The following is a 23,133-nucleotide window of genomic DNA, read 5'->3' as shown; positions in this document are numbered from 1 at the left end:
GGTTTCATTGCAATGACGAATCAATGAATGCGATAGCAACAAATTGTCATGTTATACGAGGTGAGGCTGGCAGCGAACCCATTTGGATCCGATCTCGCGTAACTCTACAAAACGCTGGTGTAAGAGAACACGGGATGCCAGATAGGGAGAGATGCTCTTTCCGCACAGTCTCTTCGCGTTGAGAGTGCAGCACGCAGAAGGGGGTATACGAGCTGCCTGCTGATGGCACCCCCACCCCCACCACCACCACACGCGTCTTTTCATGCTCGTTCAAGGTGGGCAGGGCGTTTCCTCGCTTCTTCGGCGGCAGACACCTCCCGAGCGGGGTGATGTTATCACATACGCCTTCCGAGAGACGGAGATGGGCTGGCTCGTTTGATCTCTGCTTCGGTTGCGTTCGTCGCCTTCACTCGCGTGCTTTTACCCGCGGTAGGACATACATGTGCGGGGGGATGTTATCAATTTGGACTTTATACGGGACATGATGGCAAAAACCCATCGAGAGTGTCCATACAATTCCTATTGCAATAAAATACAGCGGTTCTGAACTTTCCTGGCCTCGTTCTCCTGAAATTTTCTTGCTTTGTTCTCTGGCATGCAGAGCGTGCGCTGAACGCTTTTTAAGCCACTTTCGCCGCAGTACACTGGTGCCTTGCGGAAAAGCGTACTAATAATTGGAAGGGGCTAGTACTACGAGCTGTCACGGGACAGCCCAGCGTGCATGCGCTACGTAAATAATTACGAGTGCTAATGTGATCGATGACGTCCGAAAAATTACTGGCAATCATTCGGAGCTGTGTATGACGTTTCTGCTGCTCTGAGAAACAATAGACGAAAACGTACGTCAGTTTTTTTTTTTTCCACTGCCCCCACTTGCTCCTGTTTTATGAACGTCCCGAATTTCGAGGTGGCCAGGTTGGCAGGTCCACATTAGCATTTGCAGCGCCTGTCATATGATTTCACAGGCGCTGCAAATACTAATGTGGACTTCTTCATTGTTTGCCCGGGGGGGCGGTCAACACACTACCTTTATTGAAATAGCAGTGCTCACGTGCACTGTGCATATCCCCTTCAGGCGCAACGTCCACATATGTGGACGCAACTTGTTTTTGCCAGTTTTTTTGGACTAGTCGGTAAGAAAGGGCAAGATACATTGTGCATAGCATCAATTGAACCTTCTGCATAGTCAACATGTCTTGACTTAACCTCAGTGTGCTAAGTATGACCATAACCGATCACTTTGGGGAAGGCACTACGATGTTCGACGGGTTGTTCGACGTGCCGTAGTCCAGGACCAACGCCACAAGTATTATTTTTCTCAGCACCAAATGAACACAACCAAAAACAAATCGCGCATGCATTTTAAGCCAACAATGTCCTTATTCTTATATAAAAATGGAACATGACTGACTGCAGTTTAATTAAATATTCAATTATCCTCTAATTAAGATTAATTAGCAAAACTCGCACAAAACAGCATAATACTTTATTTTCTTTCTTGGAATGAAATATTGAGTGCCTTAGCATTACGTTGTGCGAATTTGAGACATTTGCAGACAGTGCATCATAATTCGCGCCTGAAGGGGATATGTTAGGCGATGTTGAATGGCTTGTCCATATTTTTGCTTTCTTTTCTAAAAGTAAGCCTTTTGTTTTGTTATACTGCTCCAAATTTGGAATTCTGGGCTAGAAAATTGATGTTTTCCGTAACCTGCTCCAAATTTGGATTTTCGTGCTCCAAGAGCAACATTTTGCTGCTCCAAATCCTATTTCGGCCGTTGCACCCCTGCGTGTGTCAAACAAAGAAACAAGCCCTCAAACCTTCTTTCATTCACTTATAGTTGAGGTATTTTAACAAACTTGCAGTAGAATGTTTGTGAAACCACTAGTGAGGTCATTTTATAGCTACTTACAAAGATGTGTACACAAGCTGAACCTTAAGTCGGCCTCGTAAAATGAGGAGCACATGTGTGTCTTATGTACACTAGCCTCATGATACCAAGCATCGCCACATCTCTGTTAGGTTGTGTCTAATAAAGAAACAAGCCCTCGATCCATTCTTTTGTTCATACACTAGCCATAAGAAATGCAGTCACATTCCTTAGGAACCATGAAATCAAAAACAAATTCATGCTTTTTTACTTTCCTCAAGTGGTGAAATAGCTCTCAAGGCTTGCCAGAACACTTATCATGGCATTTCTGTTCTTGTACAGGCTGCGTTCAGTACTTGCTGAGAACTCCACTTAACTATGTGCTAATTGCAAGTGGCGAATTTTTGTCTTGTGACGAGCGTCGCTCATACCAGCAGAGCGCAGGAAAGATGCTAGTGCACGACTGTGCCATGGTGCACAGTTGCAGTACCAAGGAGTGTTTCAATATGATGTGGAACACAGAGGCTCTGAGACACAATCTTGTACGTGTTCTGTTATAGAACGTTCTATCGTGCCGCGTGGGATTGGTCGAGGCTCATTTGATGGTCAGACATGAGAACAGCAAACGGAAAAGACGGTGTTGTTAATCATTTTGTCATCTGCCAGGCAAAGAATGGGCAAAGAACTAAGAAGACACCATTCCGTCCAATAGAATGGATATAGGATGGTCTCCGGACGACTTGGATTGGATCGAAACGTAAGCACTTGAGCCGGGAAAGCTAATTATCCTGCTTTGTCTCTAGCTTAATCCAATGCTGCGCCGACAGTTTGCAGAAATGGCTACTAGTGCCAGTAGTATACGTCTCGTCATGAAATTGTAGCACCATTTAGCACCCAATAAGACAAAAAAAATTGTTGAACTCATCGCTCCTTTCAAAAACAATGCCCCCAAGTATTGATATTCAGTTATAATAATACTTTATGTCATTATGTGCTGACAAAATTCCTGAAGCAGACAATCAGGTGCTTCCCCTATTGGCTCCCTCTGATTCTCTCTTGACATTGTGCTATCACAGAATGTGTGCAAGATTGCGCCCCTGATGGGCTGTTCTCGATGTGTGTGCGCGAGTAAACGATGGGATACTGCGCGAAAATCTCCATTGCTTGATTGAAACACAGCACTTGCAGCCATGTGGAGCCGACCGGTCCTGGTTGTGTGCAGCACATCACCTACCAGCTCACACTGCTGAACCATATGCAGGCGTTTACCGTACGAGCACTAACCGCACACAGAGCACAGCAAAGGAGAGCTGCAAGCAACGTGTCTCTGCTGCACACTTAGTGGTCTCACACAAAGAGGCAGCAGTGAATGGCGGCACCGTGCATTATGCTTACAACTGCGCTAAGCCACGTGTACTACCGAGCAGTTAGCTGAAGATGCTCATAATAATCGTGTTTCAGTGATTAAGTCGTGCTGGTGCATTCGCTGCCTGCCGGCATCACATCTTCATGCATTTATCCAAAGGTGTCACCGCACTCACGCCGTGACAGGAATCCCTTGATACTCGGTACGCTTCACCGCATAGTACCTTGGCATTGTGACAAAGCTGACTTTTGGAATTCGCTACGGCCACAAATGGATGTACTCGCGAAAGCGCTCATTCAAGCCTGTAAAATAATTGACGGCGCAGTGCTGGTGGCTTCAATTAATGCCATTTCGGACCTGCAAATTGGGCAGAAAGTACGAAAAATCGCTGATATGTTGACTTATATGGAGCTTGTGACAGTGCCGTAAAAGCGTCCGAATGGTCAAGCATGTCCAAAAAATTGGCAGCTGACTGCACTATTTTTGCAGTTGACACATGCTAAGTGCTTCTATGAAGAACTCGCATTAGTTTACTTTGTGCCGCCTGTAATAGAAGTACAGTGTAACCCCTTATACGAGGCGTTTCTTATAAGCTGTTTCTGAACAACCCCTGTTTCGATGTCTCTTATAACCAAAATTCAGTGTCTCTTATGAAAGGGTGCAACTGTATCAGAAAACACTCACATGCACTTATGCAAGGAAAAGAGCTCATGACCTTGAGGACAGAATGTTCAAAGAAAATGCTGAAAAACCAGTGGCAATGCTGATTGGGCAGTGCCACTCAATGTGTAAAGAGCTTTATTTGGGCCAGAATTATTTGATACATTTGCCCACTAGTGCCTTCCTGTACCAGCCACACATGGTGTTGCATTTGCAGGGTCAACATTTGACATTGTGTTCCAGACAAACTCCAAGTGTGATAATATCCTACCTTGCCCTGCACATACGCTGTGGGGGAGAGTGTACGTTTAGTCCACTAGAAATCCGCGTCTGTGCTAGCTCTGCACTGGGCTGAAGGTGGTGTTATCTCCAAGTTTTGGACACTCGTTGATGAGGGCTGTTTGCATGCTGGAAGCCCTGCTGGCTCATTTGAGTAGTGAGTGTGTGGTTACTAATATATGGCTGGTAAATCGACAAAACTTTATTGTGTGCAGTCTACCAGAGCAATGTCACCTTACTGGCGAAATTGTCCACTTTTCCGTGATGAAAACAGTGTACTGGCATGCTTGGCAGGACCCTTGTTTACAAGACATAATAAGTATGTGCCTGCATATAAGGTTGTGATATTTAAGGATGGCCAAGTTTGTGTTTTTCTATGTGAATTTCAGACTTGCAGTTTGAAGACGTGACAGTGCTTATATACAAAGTGACCGTTTTTGCTCCGCATGCAAAAGTGCTTGCCTATATTACTACAAATGGCCAAAAAGTGCCCGTCTGCCAAAGAAAGATTTTAGGAGAGTCGTAATTTTTAACTGCATGAAGAAACATGTGCACTATTTTAAAAATAAAGATTGCTTTCAAATCATACTTGTCCTTTCCCTTTTTTAAGCGGTGATAAAGAGGCTTTTTGAATTGCGAGCTCAACAAAAAACAATCGTTGCTCGCTGTCTGTCCATGAAGCAAAACGGGATTTCTTAAGCCAAGGCAAGGCACCATGACCAACTGCACTTAGTCCAGCCTTGGAAGAGCCCAGGATGGGGGCTCACTTTGTGAAACCGTGCTCCCTGCTGAAAGGGCACAGCTGCACGTTGAGGCAGGACGAACACTTGGGACCAGCTGGCTTGCACACCGTCTGGCCAAAGCCCACCAGCAGGTGGTTCACTTCGTCCCACAGCTCTCTGCAATTTCAACACACCAACTAAGTGACCAGTCCAGTCTAAATACGAGTAATCTATGCACTGTAGGATATTTAAAGCATTCAATGGGAATTGGACCTTTATCAAATACTTTTGGCATTGGCATTTAAAAACAAATCCAAGCTAAATGAGATCTCTAATGCTGTAAAGTGCATCAAGTGTATAGTTACCATATTTACTTGCATAATAGCAACACTGGCAAACTGATGGCTCATTACAACGGTGTAACGGCACATGAGTGAGCTTTGCTCACTCAAATGCGTGACCTTTAGAAAAATTTGCCACACTATGGTGCCTCTTGTACATGAAAATGGTGTACAGTAGCAGTAGTGTTCAAAGAGGAGAGGGGCAGCACAGCAAAACACGGTCTCTCTGCTATATCCCCCTCAGTTTTTGTGTTTATGCAGTGCAGCCACCCTTTGCTTGCACCCGCATCACTGACCAGGTCTGTTATCTAAACCAGCAGAACCTACATGATCATTCAAGCAAATTAGATGACTTGCGTTTCTACAAGAAATGGTAATAATAATATCTGGGGTCTTACGTCCCAAAACCACGATATGATTATGAGAGACGCCGTAGTGGAGGGCTCCGGAAATTTCGACCATCTGGTGTTCTTTAACGTGCACCTAAATCTAAGTACACGGGCCTCTACCATTTCGCCTCCATCGAAATGCGACCGCCGCGGCCAGGTTTGAACCCGCAACTTTCGGGTCAGCAGCCGAGCACCGTAACCGCTATACCACCGCGGCGGACGTTTCTACAAGAAAGGTCATGCACATGCAGCTGAGCAACTTTAGGAGCATGGAATTTTAGAAAACATTTCTGTCAAATTCTCTCCACTGATTCTTGATATAGTTCTGTGGTTGGGGGTCAACATATAATGGTTCATTACAGGCTGATGCCACTTGTAAAACCATAATGTCTGTACTGGCAGTGCACCTCAATCTTTGCACATGATTTAGAAATGACCTGGGTAGCCAAGCCTCGAGTGCTTTGCGTGTCTGTTCGGGTGTCTTGGTGGGTGCTGGCAGCCAGCCAAGTCTGTTGGAAATGCGGTGCACATGCGTGTCTACACCAATGCCCACAGTGCGACCCCAGCCACAGCTCATGGCCAGGTAGGCCATCTTGGGCCCAACTCCAGGGAGACGGCACAGGCCTTCCACACTGTCTGGAATGTCTCCATCATAATTCTCCAAAAGCACCTTGGCGGTCTGCTTCAGATGCTTGGCTTTATTCTGCATGGCAATGAGACAACAACATTTGTTACCCTGCACTGGTGGTCCCTTATGCGTTCGCGCAAGACAGCTATCATCATGAGAGCTTAAGAGGTCACATGGGTTTTAACAACGGAGCTGTTCTAAGTCGAGGTTCCCCCCTGCCTCACCATTAGGGGCCAGTTCTCCCCGCTAGAGCAAGAGTTTCGCCAGCCCCTTTGCTCCAAGTACTCCACACGGCTGCGGGAGAGCATCAGCAGCACCACACTACTAATTCTTTGTTTTGAGCACAGGTATTGCAACCCCAATTGGCAGCGAAGAGAAGCACCACAGTAAAATGCACAAACTGATTGAACAACAACAGTCACAGTAAAGCACACAAAAACACCGAATAACATCAAGACTCACATCAAAATGCACACTCGCATAACACAGATAATCACATGAAGCCATACACAATCGGAGAGAAACACAAGACAAGCACAGGTCTGCTGTTTCAGCAAATTTCACTTTGTGAAAGTGGGTTAGCTTTTGTATCACACACAGCATTTTTAAGGCCAGCGTCCTTGTTGGCGCTGTGGCTAATAAAGGTGATGATGACTAGAGGCCAGATCTTTAGGCAATAGAAAATCGCATTTTAGGCGGCAAAAATAGGCAGCCATAACATTTTAGGCGCCATAAATAGGCAGGCAAAGCACCTTTAAGCCTCCAACGTCATAAATGTCGGCACAATAAATTTTTACATAAATGCAAATAATTTCGAAACAAAGACGTGTGCGACCTGTATCTACAACAGAGAAGCAAAAAAAAAATTTTATTATATAGCACGGTGAGTCAAGTGCCCACTGTTGAATCGATGCACTTTTCGGCATGGCTGAGAGGGGCAGCACAGGAGCAGATAGCCGGACCGCTAAGAGACTAGAAGGGAGAGATGCCTCGTATTGACTGGGTCTAATCGCGTAGGGCCAATTTCTTTCCTGTTTCACCTTAAGTAAATTACAAAGAAAACAAAAGCCATGTGCACATCACATTTTCCCTTTTGTTGCTCTTCCCTTTCCTTTCCGCTAACGGCTCTCCATGGTTTCGCATTCGCCATGTCAGTGCAGCGGTGTATGGTAGCCGGCACGTCCAATTTCGCTGCTGCTAGCTGTTGTTTTCCGCAAGTAGGTTGAGCTAGAGAACTAGGTTGAACCCCATAGAGTTCCAAACAGTCAGTGCTGCCCGGTAACATGAATAACGGTCTCGAACTGCACTTGAAAGCGAAATTTGAGGTTAAATAGTGTTCATATAGGCACCGATTTTGAAAATAGGCACTTAGGCACAAACACCAAAAATAGGCACTATAAAAGTCCTTCTTACCTCTAATTTGTGCTCATACACACAAACCTTATTATAACAGTCACATCTGCCACAAAAATAACTTCGTTATATCCGAAAATTCGTTATAAACGTTTATTTGTAACACTAGCTATGATAAGACTAATCTTCATTTGCTTCGTTATAACCAATAATTCGTTATATCGAGGTATGAGTGTATATAAAAAGTGCGGCGCTAGGAACGCACGAAATAAAATAGGCATTTGCCTAAAATCCGGTCTCTAATGACGACTGATAGCTTAGCCCTTTGTAATGGGTTGGCAGCTTTCAACCACCCTCCCACTTGTTACACAATTCACATGGTGTGATCCTACACTTCTGCCATGCAATATTACATCTGTTAACGCGACTCCTTGCCCAATGTGTTGACTTTGTAGGGCCTTTTTCCAAGCAGTTTCAAGCACTGGCATGGCTCTGTGGTAGAATACCATGCAGAATACCTGGGTTCAACTCCAGCCCAAACTCTCTCTGATGCTCTATTGGGATCACACGAGTTTTTGTACCACGAACCTTTCTGAACTCAGTGCGAAAAGAAAGCTGTAGGTGAGCCACGTCGATAACTGAACACTGGATTAAGAACGTCTGCAGTCCAACGAGCTTTTGCAAAAAACGTACAGGGTGGTTTCATGCACACACAAAAATGGCCACTTATGCAATGGTAGCACAGTGCTGCAAAACAGAGCAGCATTCCTTTAAATTGCTTCCCATTTTCTAGGAGAACAATTAATTCAACATTACACAGTAATCTATGTGAATACCAGTTGGGTTAACACCACAGCCAGGGTGATCCCTGCACAAGCCTGAATTTTTCTGTCAGCTCTAAGTAGGCAAATTCTTTAAAGACCAGCGAGGCTTCCTTTAGATCATCCTGCACACTTTTTATGAAGCTTTTTCAGACACCGCATACACACATAGGAGTACTTATTTCCATTTAATGTGCAGTATTTTTTGCCTAAGTAACCCCCATTGTTGTTTCATATAGTTTTTCCTCATGCTGAAAAAACTTGTAGCACCATCTATGCCCGAGCAACCAGAAAATTTGCTGAAACTTGGTAAATTAAGTCCCTGGCACCCTTAGAGGACAATGCACTTCATTTTTATCGATTAAAAACTATGTCAGCCCTAGCAGACACTGTCAAAATCTATGATGTCACAATGAGCTGGTGCAGGAACTTCAAGGTGGCGTCGCCACCCCACATTTCCTTTGGTGCATTTTCTCACTTTCAAAGCGTGTCCTCACAGCAAGGGTTGTGCTTTTCGTATTTTGAAAAGATTATACAAGAAAAATAGTTTTTCTCTTTAGGACCTTTTCAAGCTTACAAAGAAGAAAAAAGTAGAAGCACTGTTTGGTGGGAGCGTATATCAACTGAAGATGCAACAAAGGCCTTCATTGCACCTTTCAGATAAGAAACTTTCTTTTCTGACGCAATCTAGGGACAGGAGCAGTCTGGCTGACATCAAGTATCTTGATTTTATACATCTGGCACGTGATTTGATGCTTCCTTCCTTGTTTTTTTTTTCTGTGTATATGCATTTAAAGATGGTAAAGAGCAGGTAAAGATGAAACCTTTATTAAGCGAGCTTGTGCCAGAAAAAAAAAGAAGTGACACACTCAGAGCCATAGGCTGGCAAACTTACTGATGAGTCGACTCACGCAGACTCGGATCGAGCCATGACTCTGAGCCTGAGTGAGTCCAGGTGAGCAATATTGTGGTGAATTTGAGTCTGAGTGAGTCCGGTTGAGGTAAGTTTTGATGAGTCTGAGTCCAAGTGAGCCCTAAGCTTAAAAAAAATATATTTCTTCACTGAGTCTGAATAAGCTCAACATTTTTTTTGCTGACGTATGCTCAGTGCATCGAGCACAGCCATTGGGTGTTGGTAACCTGATGCAACCCATCGACTTGTATGCATACAGGATTGAATAATATTCCAGTGTTGGTGGCCGCGTTAGCTCCACTATATACTCGCCTTGTGCCTGTGTACTCTTACACGTGTAATGGGCCGGTTATATTAAAAAGTGTGTGTGCCAGTATATATACGTGCAACTTCCTGATAAATTTCAGCTGCAAGACAGCGCTGAGTCTCTGTATCTCTTGTTCCTCATCTTGTGTTTGTGTTTAGTACCATTACGAATGATTTGTTCCAATTAGCCCAAATCTCAACTCTCTTGAATTTTATACAGCTTATGCTATGGTGGACACATTTCAGGAGGGCACGTGTGCTGTGGCACACGTGCCCTCCTGAAACCACGATGCTCTCACTGGGCAACCACGATGCTCTCACTGTTGGCTTTGCACACATCCTTCCAAATGTCCTCCAACAGAGACATGGTAGGAGGAGGGCAGGGGTGCCTGTCGCGACATAAAATCACAGGGCAGCAACTAGTGTTGCCAGCACAAGCAGTAATAATAATAAGATCTGGGGTTTAATGTCCCAAGCCAGCACAAGCAGTTACCTGACAAGCCTTAAAATCTTTAACCAATCAAACCAGACATACTGTCACGCTGCAAGAGTTTGCTGGAGCCAAGAAGAAGAGGAGGTAGAGGAGCGCGCAAGCAGCAAACCGTTGTGGGGCTGACTTTCCTGTCCCTTGCGCTGCACTACGCACTTCTCACCTTGTAAATAAATCCATTCCATCATTACAGTCTTGGTGGACGTGTGGCGTATGTCACACTGGAGGACCGAGCTCTACCACCGGGAGAAGTTGACATGAATGAAACAGACGGAGGTGACGACAGTCGTGAAAGAACCGCGCAAGAATGTGTTTGCTCAAGACAAGCAGGCTGCACACCTTATCTGGAGCTGCACACACTCTCAGGAAGAGCGGATGAGGACGTCGATGACTGGTTCAGGCACTATGAGAGGGTGAGCTATCTTAATGAATGGAGTGCTTCTGCGCAACTCTCACACGTGGTCCTGTTCCTTGCCGGAACTGCGGTTTGACAACAATGAGGGTGTGCTAACATCTTTGGAGAACTTCATCAAAGAGATAAACAAGCACTTCAGTGATTCGCTTTCCAAAAAGAAAAAGGCCGAGCAGACACTTCCATTGTGAGCACAGTTACCTGGAGAGATGTGTACAACTTACATAGAAGAGATCCCGAGCTCTGCGGGATAGTGAATCCAAACATCTCAGACGAGGACAAGGTTGGACACTTGGTCAAGGGAATTGCCGAAGACGTTTATAATTTCGCCGTCCGATTTGAGGCGTCAATGTCGTGCATTTGAGGCTCTCAAAATACGGTGGATACTTCCAAAGTTCGGCCAACTGGACGTCGCTACTGTAGCAAGAGTGGACGTCTATTCCTCTGACGACCTCGCCGCTATGGTACGCCGAGTTGTCAGAGTCGAATTGGCTTGGCATAAATGGCAACTGCGTGTGTAACCAATGTGCACTGGACGAGCGCTATTTGGAAGTACTAGTGGTCTGGTCGTAACCTGCGTACACCAACCGGCACGTTTGCAATAACGTCCATATGGAGAGCACCACGACAAAGCCTCGGGTGACAAGTTCCACACGTCGACAGGATGTGCCGCCTCTGGGAGCGTCTCCCAATTATGTCATGCCCAGGAGAGCTGTGTCCTACAACGAAAACCATTGCAACCCACCTGTACAGAATTGTGGAATCCAAGGACACACCTCAAGGTACTGCAGACTGCGTCCGCAACGTACTCCAACAGATCATGCGTACCCATCTCGCAAGCTAGACCGCATCCTGGCAACCATCTACCCCTTCTGCCTCTTTCTGTCTGGAACCTCAAGAGTACACACCCAGGAATGTGTCTTCGGTGTCTGACCGCAGCCTGACTCCGCCACCAACCCGGACATGGCAGTCACCATCACCACGCTGCCGCCCGCTTACACTGCCCCAGCTGGGAAACTAGCTGGTGCGACCGATGGACGTGAGGTCGCAGGACAGTCATCTTCACCAATTCCTCCGTCTGTCATCATGTTAAAGAACAAAGTATGTGTTTGTACTGAGGGCGTTAGTACTGTGTTCTACGCTCGTGATGTCCTTTTCTTTCAAGAATTGCCTAGGACAAAGTGATGTTTGCTTGGGATGGGAACTCCACAATTCGTGGAGTTGATGGTGGACTGTTATGACCTGTTGGAGCGTGTTCAGTTTCGATTACTTTGGGTGAACAGGCGTTTCAAACTAAATTCAGCATACTAACATGTGCTATTCATGACGTAATTCTTGGTGTTGACTTTTTGCGAGACTGTGGAGCGACATTAGAATGCAGAGCTGGTGAAATTTTTCTGAGAACTGATATATTACCGCATGCTTTTGATGATATGCCATGCAATCGAGTTGAGGTATTTCCCGTGTCCGGTGATGTGCTTTTGCCTGCGGAAACAGCGATTTGTTCCAGAGACTTCATCTCGTCATTCTAACACGCTAAAGAACCTACTTGTCCGTCGTTCACTTGTAAAGCTAGCTTGTAGACGGGTTCTTCTACCTGCTGGGTTGAAGCTATGTACCTTGAAGAAGATACCACTGAGTATTTGTGCAGTTGCTGTCACTATAGACAAAACCTCCCCACTCCCTCACCACTCGTCGAAGTTCAAGAGCATGTTCAACAAATCACTCCCCTCATTCAACCAACACACGCTCCAGGAGCATCATGTACGCTATGCTTCCGTCTTTGGCTTTGCACAACCTCAGCATCTGCCTTCACTGCTGCGATCCTGCGTGCACTACTGCATCAATACTCGAGCCAACAGAAGCCGTGTCTCCTGCCAAGAGGAAAGTGTTGTAGTCCTTGGGCAGCTCCAGTTATACTGGTTCAGAAAAAAGATGATTCGTGGCGATTCTGCGTTGCTTATGATGCCTAAATGCAGTAACGAAAAATGAATAGACGATGCCATAGACTGCCTACATTCTGCCTCGTACTTCTCATCCGTCGACTTGTGCTCGGGCTACTGGCAAATACCGACGAACCCACAAGGCAAAGAGAAGACCGCCTTCATTACACTGGATGGCCTCTTTGAGGTTAATGTCGTGTGTTTGAGGCTCTCAAAATACGGCGGACACTTCCAAAGTTCGGCCAACTGGACGTCACTACTGTAGCAAGAGTGGACGTCTATTCCTCTGACGACCTCGCCGCTATGTGTTACCTTGACGACGTGGTCATTTACAGCAAGACATTCCACGAGCACTACCAACGACTTGAAGTTATTCTCTACTGCACCTGCCGTGCAGGACTGTTAACTAGAAAAAGTGTCGCTTTAGCAAGTGTTAAATACTTGTCATGAGTTTTCTTGTCGACAAGGAAGGGATCTGTCCCGACCCTCAGAAGATTGCCGCAGTTCGTGACTTCGAGCAATCAAAGACGAGGAACAACCACCACAGCTTCCTCGAACTCAGTTCATATTTCCGCCGTTTTATTAAGGACTCTGCACGTCTAGCTCATCCACTTGAATCGGTGCTTCACAAGGACACACCCTTCACATGCACTGCTGAGTGCGAGTCTTTTTACTTACCTCTGCTCCGATTTTACGGAATTTCGATCCTGAGGCACCAACTGAGCTTGACACTGATGCTAGTGGTGTGGGTATTGGAGCAGTACTTGTACAGATACATATTGGACGCTAAAAAGTCATTGCCTATGCAAGCTGTACACTCACAAAGGCAGAACAGAACTATACCGTCACCGAAATGCAATGCCTCACGGTCATGTTCGCCATTCAGAGGGTTCGACCATACCTGTACGGCTGTCGCCATAGGTGTATCTACCGGGGGGGCAAGAGGGCGCTAGCCCCCCCACTGAGAAATGTTGGGGGGGCGGAGCCCCCCTGCTTTCGACAGTGGTTATTGTCGGCTGCAGACTGAGAAACTGATAAGTCAGGCAAAGTTTTACTTGAACACAGCAATAACGTAATTTTGTAATAAAATTTGTCCTACGATTCTGCTGTGACGACTGTCCTCCGTGTGTCATGACCACGCACTGTAGGCTAAGTGCGGTGCGAGCTGCCTATTCCACGCTTGCGTGTCTTGCGCTCGAGCATTGCAGAGGAGGCTATCGCTCAGCAGGGGCTCTATAACATTAGAACAATCTGTCATGATTTTATTTTGTCCTACCTGGCCTGAAATTTAAGTAATCCGCGTTGCAAATATGGGGCGGGAACCAGTAAACGTTTTATAGCCCAATCAAACGCTCTCCTTTTTCAGGAAATTCAGTTTCTTTAAAAACGAATAGCATCGCCACTGCTCCATATTCAAGCTGCTGTGAGCTGATGAGTGTTCAGAAGTATCCAGTATTTTAGTTGTGCCCAGCCAGGACAGCTAAGATTCCCACTTTAGTCTCCGATTAGCCTGCTTCACTTGGCGTATAATATGGTAGCATGCAGCAATCGTGGCAGCTTGTAACAAGGCAGTGGACTCGAGTACATTGAGAAGCCCAGCTTTCAAGTTTGCCCCGTTACTTGATCTACCTCACCAGGGAGATGATCAGCGTCCACGGTTTTCTGGACTAAGAAGGCTGCCTACCTGCAAAGGATTGTGTCTGTTCCTAATAATGTTTATTTCTCTCTCTACCTCTTTGACAGCAACGATGAGTTCACAGAGAGTTGTACACGCGCAAAAACAGCTAAGCGTCGTTATACTACAACCGAAAGTATCTATCATACACAAATGAATCCATCTCGCCCGCTGCTAGAAGCAGCCGCTGCCAATGTGATTGGCGGGCAGCCTTCTTAAATTACGTTCAGAAAGAGACACCGTCTGGCTATTCCGAAAAAAATGAGCTATTGTTCCGCAAAGTAATGTGCTGATTATTTTGCACACTTCATTTTAACACCACGAGTTTTTGCAGACTTGTGACGTCATGTAACAATTGGAGGCGATCTTATGGCACATTGAAAATTTTTCACGAATAGCGAGAAGCCAATGACAAACAATACGCCGTATTGAAAATAGTTCATTATTATTATTTTTTTACGCAGTCATGCGTACGTGGTAATTACGCGGTGGATCACTTACACATCATTTGTTGTGTCGTCTTACAAGCAGGTGCTGTGAGCATGACCTAGAAAATTTCGACCAATCATTAACAGCTAACGACCTATACAGAAGGAAACAATGCGGGGTAGTTTAACGTCATAATCACCGACATTTTTTCAAGGAAAATTTGAGCTTACACAGTTTACGTATGCTATTTACTTGGAGAAGGCAGAGGGGAGGAGTGAAGGGCCACTTCACCGCTTTTCCAGCCCCCCCCCCCCCCAAGCTGGAAAAAGTAGGAGGGCAAGGAACGACACCTAGTATATAAATTCGTAGTCATTTAAAATCCTATAACTATACACAACCAGCTCAATGTGGTTTGCTTAAGTATATATTAATCGACTGAACTTGGTCTTCTTCTGAAGAAAAACTTTATATTAGAGGGCTCTAACAGTAAAGAAATTGGCACTCGGCTTATCCTGAAGACTTCTGCGAAGTACCTTGCTTTGTCAGCCACATGTTTTGTTTAAAAACTTGCAGGATACTTGAGCTTCGCTTTCAAGAGTCGAACACGATAGCATAATCGGGCCTCGTGTGCATCGACTTCTCAATTGCTAGCCTGGCTTCGGCTCTCGGTGTATGCCTCAACCATGTCGTGAGGAAACGAACGAGTGTGCGCGTAACATTGGCTGTTTCAAAGTATCCTATAATGCCTACTGCAAGTACAGTTGTTGAAGTGCCCACTACGCCATAATTATTCATTTTGCTAATCAGTTTAGGGCCCACTACGCATCCGTAAACCAACACGCGAACTTACGCAGCTGTTCACTTTGTTGATGTTTTTGCTGCTGATGATTATTACAAATGTCTGAGTGCTTTGTGGTGAGTCAGCCTTTAAAACACCCACTCGTTGCGCGATTCACATGTTTTGATGCCTGGCGCAATTCTACGCTTCTGCCACGCAATATTACATACGTTAGACACTCCTTCCATTACATGACATCCATATAGCATTTTTTGCCGAAGTAGTTTCAAAAATAAGCCTGGCTCTGTGGTAGAACACCTCCTTGCCACACGGACGGCCTGGGTTCGATTCTCACTCGGACCCAAAAATTTTTTTTATTTTTTTGCGTCTTTCTCGATTTTTCGGTCAAGGACAAGATGATTTTTCAGTCACAACTGATGACGCTGGAATTGCTGCAAAACGAGCTCTTAAACGCTATCGCGTTAATAAGTGAGAATTTAAGGTACTAGAGTCATAGCAGGTTCTTCATACTCATCGTATCTACAACGCCAAACTAAGACTGCAAAGTTTGTGCTCAGATGATCAGGTTAAATTTGGGTGTACTTTTCAAAATTCACGGTATTATTTCCAAAATGCTATTAAACACTGCTGTGTTGTCGCGGTATAGGGCGGCCCAGCCTGTACAATCTGTTTGTGCAGATTCTTCCTTGATTTAAAACAGTTTTGAAAAGCAAGTCATCTGATCAGCTCTATGAATATAAAAAATCACCTGAAAGCAAATATTATATATATATATATATATATATATATATGGCGCACAGAGTGAGCGACGCCAGCCCCCCCCCCACTCGCGTATGAGTTGGTACACCACTGGCTGTCGCTTCAGGTTATTTACTGACCACCATTCACTTTGCTGGTTGGCTGGACTACGCGGCCCCACCAGCCGGTTAACTCGCTGGTCATTACGGCTGCAAGAATACGACTTTTCCGTCACATACAAGAGCATAGGTCGGCAAACTCACTCAGACTCAGATCAAGCTGTGAGTCTGAGTGAGTAATATTTCGCTGAGTTTGAGTCCGAGTGAGCCTAATTGAAAAAAAAAAAACATGGCTGATCCCTCCGTCATCGGAATCGGTATGATACGAAAGTGAAACGTGTTTTCACAGAAGTAGTGCTCATTGTGTAGTGATATATGAGTGCATGTACAATGTCTATTCATGTTTGGCAGCTATAGCAAGCACCGTTTGGCGTGGATGCACCCATGTTGACACCTAGTTCGTAGAGGTTCGTAGCTTGAGCCGCAAACGCATGCGTCCCCCTGGCCTCTGTCTCACTCCACCAAGGCACAACATTCACCTGTCGAAATCGTGTCCTTTCTGCAACGCGTATTGCCGCAGTTTTGTTAGTCGGTGCTCTCGCAATCGAAGTAGTCGGCGGCGGAGAAATCCCGTTGGTGCATGTGGAAGCTGCACTACTCCGATGAGCCGGCGCACGCTAACACGAAGCGAAAGGCAAAGAACCTAACTACGTCTAGGGTGCCTGGGCGATGCCAGCGTGGCCAGTGTCCTCCGCTGGTATCGAGACGCTTCAACCATGGCCTCCGATATCGTGCACAATCGCGCACAATCTCGGAGTAAGCGCTATTAAGTGTCGATAGTGCAATACTTCTTTTCACCTCTTACAGACGGTGGGCACCACCCCGCTCCGCCCCGCCTGTCTACACCGCCAACACAGAGCAGCACCATGCGAGAGAGAATGTGTGAAAGATATAAGGCACATTTGTGAAGTGTCCAACATCTGCCAAGGTAGCTTAGTTGGTTTAGCATCGGGCACTTACCGTTGCGGCCACAACGTCGTGGGTTCGATTCCGAGCGGCGGATCTTTTTCTTGGATTTTTTTCTTTCTCACCCGTTGGCATCCATTTTATCAACGTCATATCCATAACGGATGTACTTGGTGGACCCCGGCATAAAACACTTTTGTGTTAAAAATTTAGTGATTCTGAGCCCGAGTAAGTCCGGCTGAGGAAAATTTTGGCGAGTCTGAGTTCAAGTGAGCACTAAGCGCTGTGGGGGTGCTGTCACCCCCTGTAAAGTCGTTTGCGCCTCATGGTGCACGCGCATCTCGCAGATTAGCATTAACAGCCGTTGAGCGAGGGTGGCACTGCGCTCGCGCGATGTAGGCTTAGCGCGGTGGCACCGGCAGCGCCGCCTGGGAGGTTGGGCCAGCGTACAGGAAACAGCAGCGAGTCTCTTTGGGGCACGGAGCAAGAATTTTTAAGGAGGCGAAACTGTGCTTGGGGTATGTATACACGTACAGGCCCTAAAACCAGACTACAAAAGCTGAGTTGGGTGGCTTTTTGTAGAGATGCACGAGAACAAAAGAGCACTAGCTTATTGAAAAACTGAGTTTTATTGCATGAATTCATAACAAACTTTTTCTTTGGAAGTTTTGTTGTGAGCACTGACCCCCCTCATTCGCTTGCAGGGTGGCTTCCGTTCCTTCTGCCTTGGAAAATTAGCAAAGATGCTTGGTGCGGCGTATATGGTTTCAGTTTTTTCCTCCCAGTGTCTTGCAGTATAATTTATTCGAACTTCTCAAAAGCATAGTGATCCTCTATGGAAAACATTACGCGGAATGCTTGAACGAAGAAGCCCTAGTCGATCTCGCACACAGCAGTGCGGCAAAACACGGCAAGGTGTGGCAAAAAACTAATCCCAAATGCTCATTTTCCTGTGAGCTTGTAGTCTTGAAGCCACCCCGGCGAGAAAAACAAAGGCAGCTTTATTGGGTTCCGAGCAATTTAATGTTAGAGATACGGGGTGTGACTCTACATTGACTACTATGCACAAATCTACGGCATAAAGAACGTCGAAGCAATAATATCGTTGCTAAGATAACGCTCATGCATATGCACGAACAAAAGCACACCGGCCAGGCGAAAGGCTGTTTGAAGTTATAACCATTACAAAATCACTTAGTTCGCATAGCCGGCTGTTTTCTGTGGGCACAAATTTCTTGCGACTGATTCTGTTGGGCCATCCTTCAGCATATATTTTTGTCACCGTGAGGAACGAAAAAAAAAAGAAAAGCTTTCTTCTGTCCTCCGCACGGGGAGGCAACCGAAGGCATAGAGACCCAACATACTAGCACGTCACGCTCCAAACATTAAATTCAAACGCGGAATTCCTCCGTACACTCAATTTCAGGTACATAAACGCTTCTAGTTTGCAACAACAATGCGACAGAGGCGCGTGAAGTACTCTCTACTTGCTAAAATCGCCCCACTCCACGCTTGAAAACACAGTGATCCGTACCGATCGCCGGCACAGCGCTGCCGCCGCTGGACCCTTTGAGCGGGGCGCGAAGGCGAAAATATCACGTGTCGCCAACCGACCTATCACAGGGCGCGGCGGCTGGATCAAGACCTTTCGCTACTTTTGAAAGATAGAGGGACTTTATCGGGCACAGCGCTCACGCGCCCTCTGTCGTGAGAGTCCGCTTGCGGAGAAGGAAAAATGCGTGTGTCCCTCTCACCGCGCTCTCCGCGAAGCTCGTCGGATCAAGGCCATTCGTCGCCGATTCGCCGTTCGTGCTTCACGCCCGAATGGGTGTGTTTACAGTGTTAAAGAGCTCGTTTCGCAGAAATACCGGTATCGGTGTCGGTGAGGCCAGCAATTGAGAAGGCGTTGAGCACGGGGCCCGATTACGCTATCGCGTTCTATTCTTAAAGGCAAAACTCAAGCGCACTCCAAGTTTTTTCGGTAAATTAACGAGAAAAATGGCGTCACATACAGGAAATTTACAGCGTGATATATTTTGTACAACGCGAAATCTATAATTTTTGATAACAAGAACTCAATGAGTTAGGTATAATTTATTTCAATGAATGATGGGACTTATTCAGATTTAGGTTGTTGCGGCGGCCACATTTAGATGGAGGCGAAATGCTAAAGGCCCGTGTGCTTACATTTAGGTGCACGTTACAAAACCCCAGGTGGTCGAAATTTCACGTCTTTTTTGAGAACAGCAGTATCTGGGACAGCGCGCGGAAAGATTGAAGGCACGGCGTCTCGTAACAACACTGGCCGTTTCAGTTTGTCAAGGAGAACTTCGCCACCAAGCTCGCCATAATAGCGCCACCTGTCTATGTCACTATCCGAGATGTGCTTCTCGCAAACGTAGTCACGAGGCGTCAGCTGTCGGTCTTTTCTTGGTATGGCACGAGCCCACACTTCCAACCTCACTGGGTCACTAGGAACTTCGAAGGTAATTACCTTCTCCTTGCAGGACGCGTTACCACTGCTGCTGTTCGGCACGACACATTTCCGCCCCATCCTGAAGAAGCACTGGTCGAAATCTGCAAAGTACTCTCCTTTGTCGCGGCGTGAAAAGCGCGTGCAAACATCAAGGAGTCGGCACCACCGGCACAACGCACGGAAGCCACCGAGAACGCTAAAGAGAAAGAAACCAGCAAATCACGAAGGGAACTTTCCCTCTCAAGGCCACCTACGCATGCACGCACACAACATGCGAGCGAGGAGCGAGAGGCGCGTGCATGCGGCGGCAGATGTCGTCTGCTCAGGGGCCACTACTAGCAGTTCGTTTCAAGCGCTGTACGGCCTATAATTCTGGCAGTATCAATTAGTAACTGCAGCTAAAATATCTGTCATATCTACCGATTGATGTTACAGACAGAAATCTTAGAAATTTTACATTGTACGAGGTGCTATCACGATTTTTATGCGTCGCGTCCATACTATAAGAGCATGTAAAAGATGGCAACAGGCCGAAAGCGTCATCTGCCGTGCTTCGGTGTAAACCGCATTCCGCCGTGACGCTATCGCGCCGCCCTCGCGCACGGCCGCAGCTGAGAGATTCTCCTCCTTCTTTCTCCGTGCTTTGGGGTTTGGCAGCATGCGCAGATGGACACCTCCCGCGGTGGGTTTATAGGAACGATATCGCGGCTTGTTTCCCATGGATCCCTCGCGGTGAGTCGAATGTCGGCGAAGCCGCATTCGTGGTACCTTGTGTTTGTGATGTTGTTTGTGTGTTATTTGGCGTGTCACTAGTTGTGTATCAGATTTGGCAGGCGAGCTCACCGGGATGTTTTAAGCAGGTTAATAAATGTGCACACATGTTTGGTTGCAAGACCGCGTGAACTGTCTTCGTGTGTTCCGAGAGCGGCTCATCTTCTTCAGAACCCACAGTGCAAGACATATTACTTGAGCGAGTCTGAGGGAGCTCCACTTGTTTTGCCAACCTATGGAACTCCTATCTACTCATCTTAGCATTACTGTCAGCCTTATGTGGGCTCACGTTTATACTCATGTCTACTTACACCTATATTGAAGCAGTAGCGTTCATACTCGAGCTTAATATTTATTGACCACAGGCGTGAATTAAAGGGGGTTGGGAGGTGCTTTGACCCCCCCCCCTGCAAACTCTTTCACGGGAAGATCTTGTTAAAAATATCTTGTGAGAGCCATCTCTTTCAATAAAAATGTCCTTAATGTAGTTTGGCCACTGATAACTCATGTTTAAAAGTACTATATCACAAGGCACCAAGGAGAGCACCGATTATGTGAGATACTGGTGTTAAAGAACATTGATAACATGGTCGAAAAAGCTCATTCTGCGCTACTTGGACTCATGAGTGTACTCACTCAGACTCAGATCGAGCCTGAGTCTAAGCCTGAATGAGTACGAGTGAGTGCTATTTTGGCGAGTTTGAGTCCGAGAGAATCTGGTTGAGAAATATTTTGGTGAGTCTGAGTGAGCCCTAAGCGCAAAATATATTTCATGAGTGAGTCTGAGGGACATTTTTTGCCCACCTATGTTGGTCGCTGTCATGTTTATCTAGATTTCCGTCAGCAAGCTCCCAAAATGGGGATGATGATTTGGACAATTATCTTTTTGAAATATCCACGCAGTTTCCTGATGCCTTCAAGCGTGAACAGGAGCAAGACCCTTCCATAATGACTATTCTTGATGCTGCTTGAGCACGGAGTTCACCTTTCACCGAAAGCTTACTACACAAGAGCTATTCCGCTGAAGGTGCTCTACTCCTCCTCATCGCACCCCAGACTCTTAGACCCATGATCCTTCGCGCCGTGCACGAAGGATCATGGGTCATTTAGGCTTTGCTCGGATGCTGCACCGAGTGCGTCAACGTTTCTACTGGACCAAGCTCTGGAAGACAACAAAACAGTATGTTGCCAGCTGTGTTGTTTGCCAAAGTCACAAACAACCAACAACGCCTCTGGTGGTTGCCTTGCAGCCAGTTAAGCCGCCAACTCTTCCCTTTGAAAAGATCAGCGTTGACTTGCTTGGAAGTCCTCTACTGGGTGTCGCTGGACTATTGTGTGTGTGGACTACCTGAGGCAATATACTATTGAGACGGCAGCGCTCATTTCAGCTACATCAGCAGACGTCTCCTCCTTCCTGCTGCACTCTGTCGTCCTTCGTCACAAGTGACCGGGGACGGCCATTTACAGCTAACATCATTGAGGAACTATTACGCCTTTGTGGGTCTGATTATCGGCACTCGTCACGGTACCACCTGCAAACAAACGGCCTGACCAAGCGCACTAATCGCACCTTGACCAACATGCTTGCCATGTATGGGTCCAATGACCACGAAAATTGAGACTATTTTGCCATTTGTTGCATATGCATAAACACGGCGAAGCACCAAGTCGACGGGTATGCGCCTTTCTTGCTCTACGCTCACCATCTCCAAAGCTTCGTCGACATGATACTTCCCTGGTCTCCACACCAAGACTTCTCAATAGCCCGGACTTTATGTCGCGCTGAGGAAGCTCGTCGAGTGGCTCACCTCAGGACTATTTCGTCACAAGGTTGTGCCAAAACTTGTTATGATGCTCGACACATGTCTGTCACACTTCTTCCTGGGAACTTTGGCTTTGGTTGCCTGCGCGAAAAAAAGGACTAGTATACACGAAGTTTTTGTCCAAGTATACTGGACCGTACGTCATATCTCAACGTTTGAGTGACATCATGTTTATCATCGCCAAAGTCAACTCTGACAGCCAGCAGTCACGTAGAACCCAACCAGTGCACGTTGCCTGGCTGAAGCATTACCACCATCGGACTAATAATAATAATAATATCTGGGGTTTAACGTCCCAAAACCAAGATATGATTATGAGAGACGCCGTAGTGGAGGGCTCCGGAAATTTCGACCACCTGGGGTTCTTTAACGTGCACCTAAATCTAAGTACACGGGCCTCAAACATTTTCGCCCCCATCGAAAATGCAGCCGCCGTGGCCGGGATTCGATCCCGCGACCTTCGGGTCAGCAGTCGAGCGCCATAACCACTAGACCAGTGGTTCTCAGCCATGAATGTTTCGGGGACCCCTTGTGAACCGGCGGAAGAGATGAGGGACCCCTTGCAGTTAAAAAAATAATGGGGGGAGGGGTGCGAGTGTCAGAAATTAACACAACATGGATTGTGAAATAGGTCTGGAAAAAGCATGCTCGCGTGAATATGTTGTAGAAAGCCGCAACAAAAGCTTTACAGCCCAAGTTCGCTCTATTGCTTACAGCCATCTCATGGAAAAGGCGAATTATAGGTCAGCTCCGCCGCAATGCAAAAATGTTCTGCGATGAAGCATACACAAAAAATTTAGAAGGGGCCGATATCATAGTGTGGCTCCAAAAAACGTGTTTATATTTTTTCCGACGAGGGGTTTCACGGACACCCAAAAATGGCTTCGCGGACCCCCTGGGGTC

The 23,133-nt window shown here is 46.4% G+C and overlaps 1 protein-coding gene across 1 annotated transcript in view; it reads right to left on the bottom strand.

The window, feature by feature from the left end:
• Positions 1-3,279: 3,279 nt before the first annotated feature.
• The window catches only part of LOC119377915 (endonuclease III-like protein 1), a 32,782-nt gene continuing 12,928 nt past the window's right edge, over positions 3,280-23,133 (bottom strand). Inside the window, exons 3-4 of the mRNA XM_037647207.2 lie at positions 6,066-6,331; positions 3,280-5,075 (exon numbers count right to left, since the gene is read on the bottom strand). Of these exons, the coding sequence (XP_037503135.1) occupies positions 4,940-5,075; positions 6,066-6,331 (402 nt within the window). The 3' untranslated portion in view covers positions 3,280-4,939. The remainder of the gene's footprint in view (positions 5,076-6,065; positions 6,332-23,133) is intronic.

Source organism: Rhipicephalus sanguineus, unplaced genomic scaffold (assembly GCF_013339695.2).
Source record: "Rhipicephalus sanguineus isolate Rsan-2018 unplaced genomic scaffold, BIME_Rsan_1.4 Seq613, whole genome shotgun sequence".
In the NCBI taxonomy this organism is placed as follows: Eukaryota; Metazoa; Arthropoda; class Arachnida; order Ixodida; family Ixodidae; genus Rhipicephalus; species Rhipicephalus sanguineus.
This window is presented reverse-complemented; position numbering and strand designations above follow the sequence as displayed.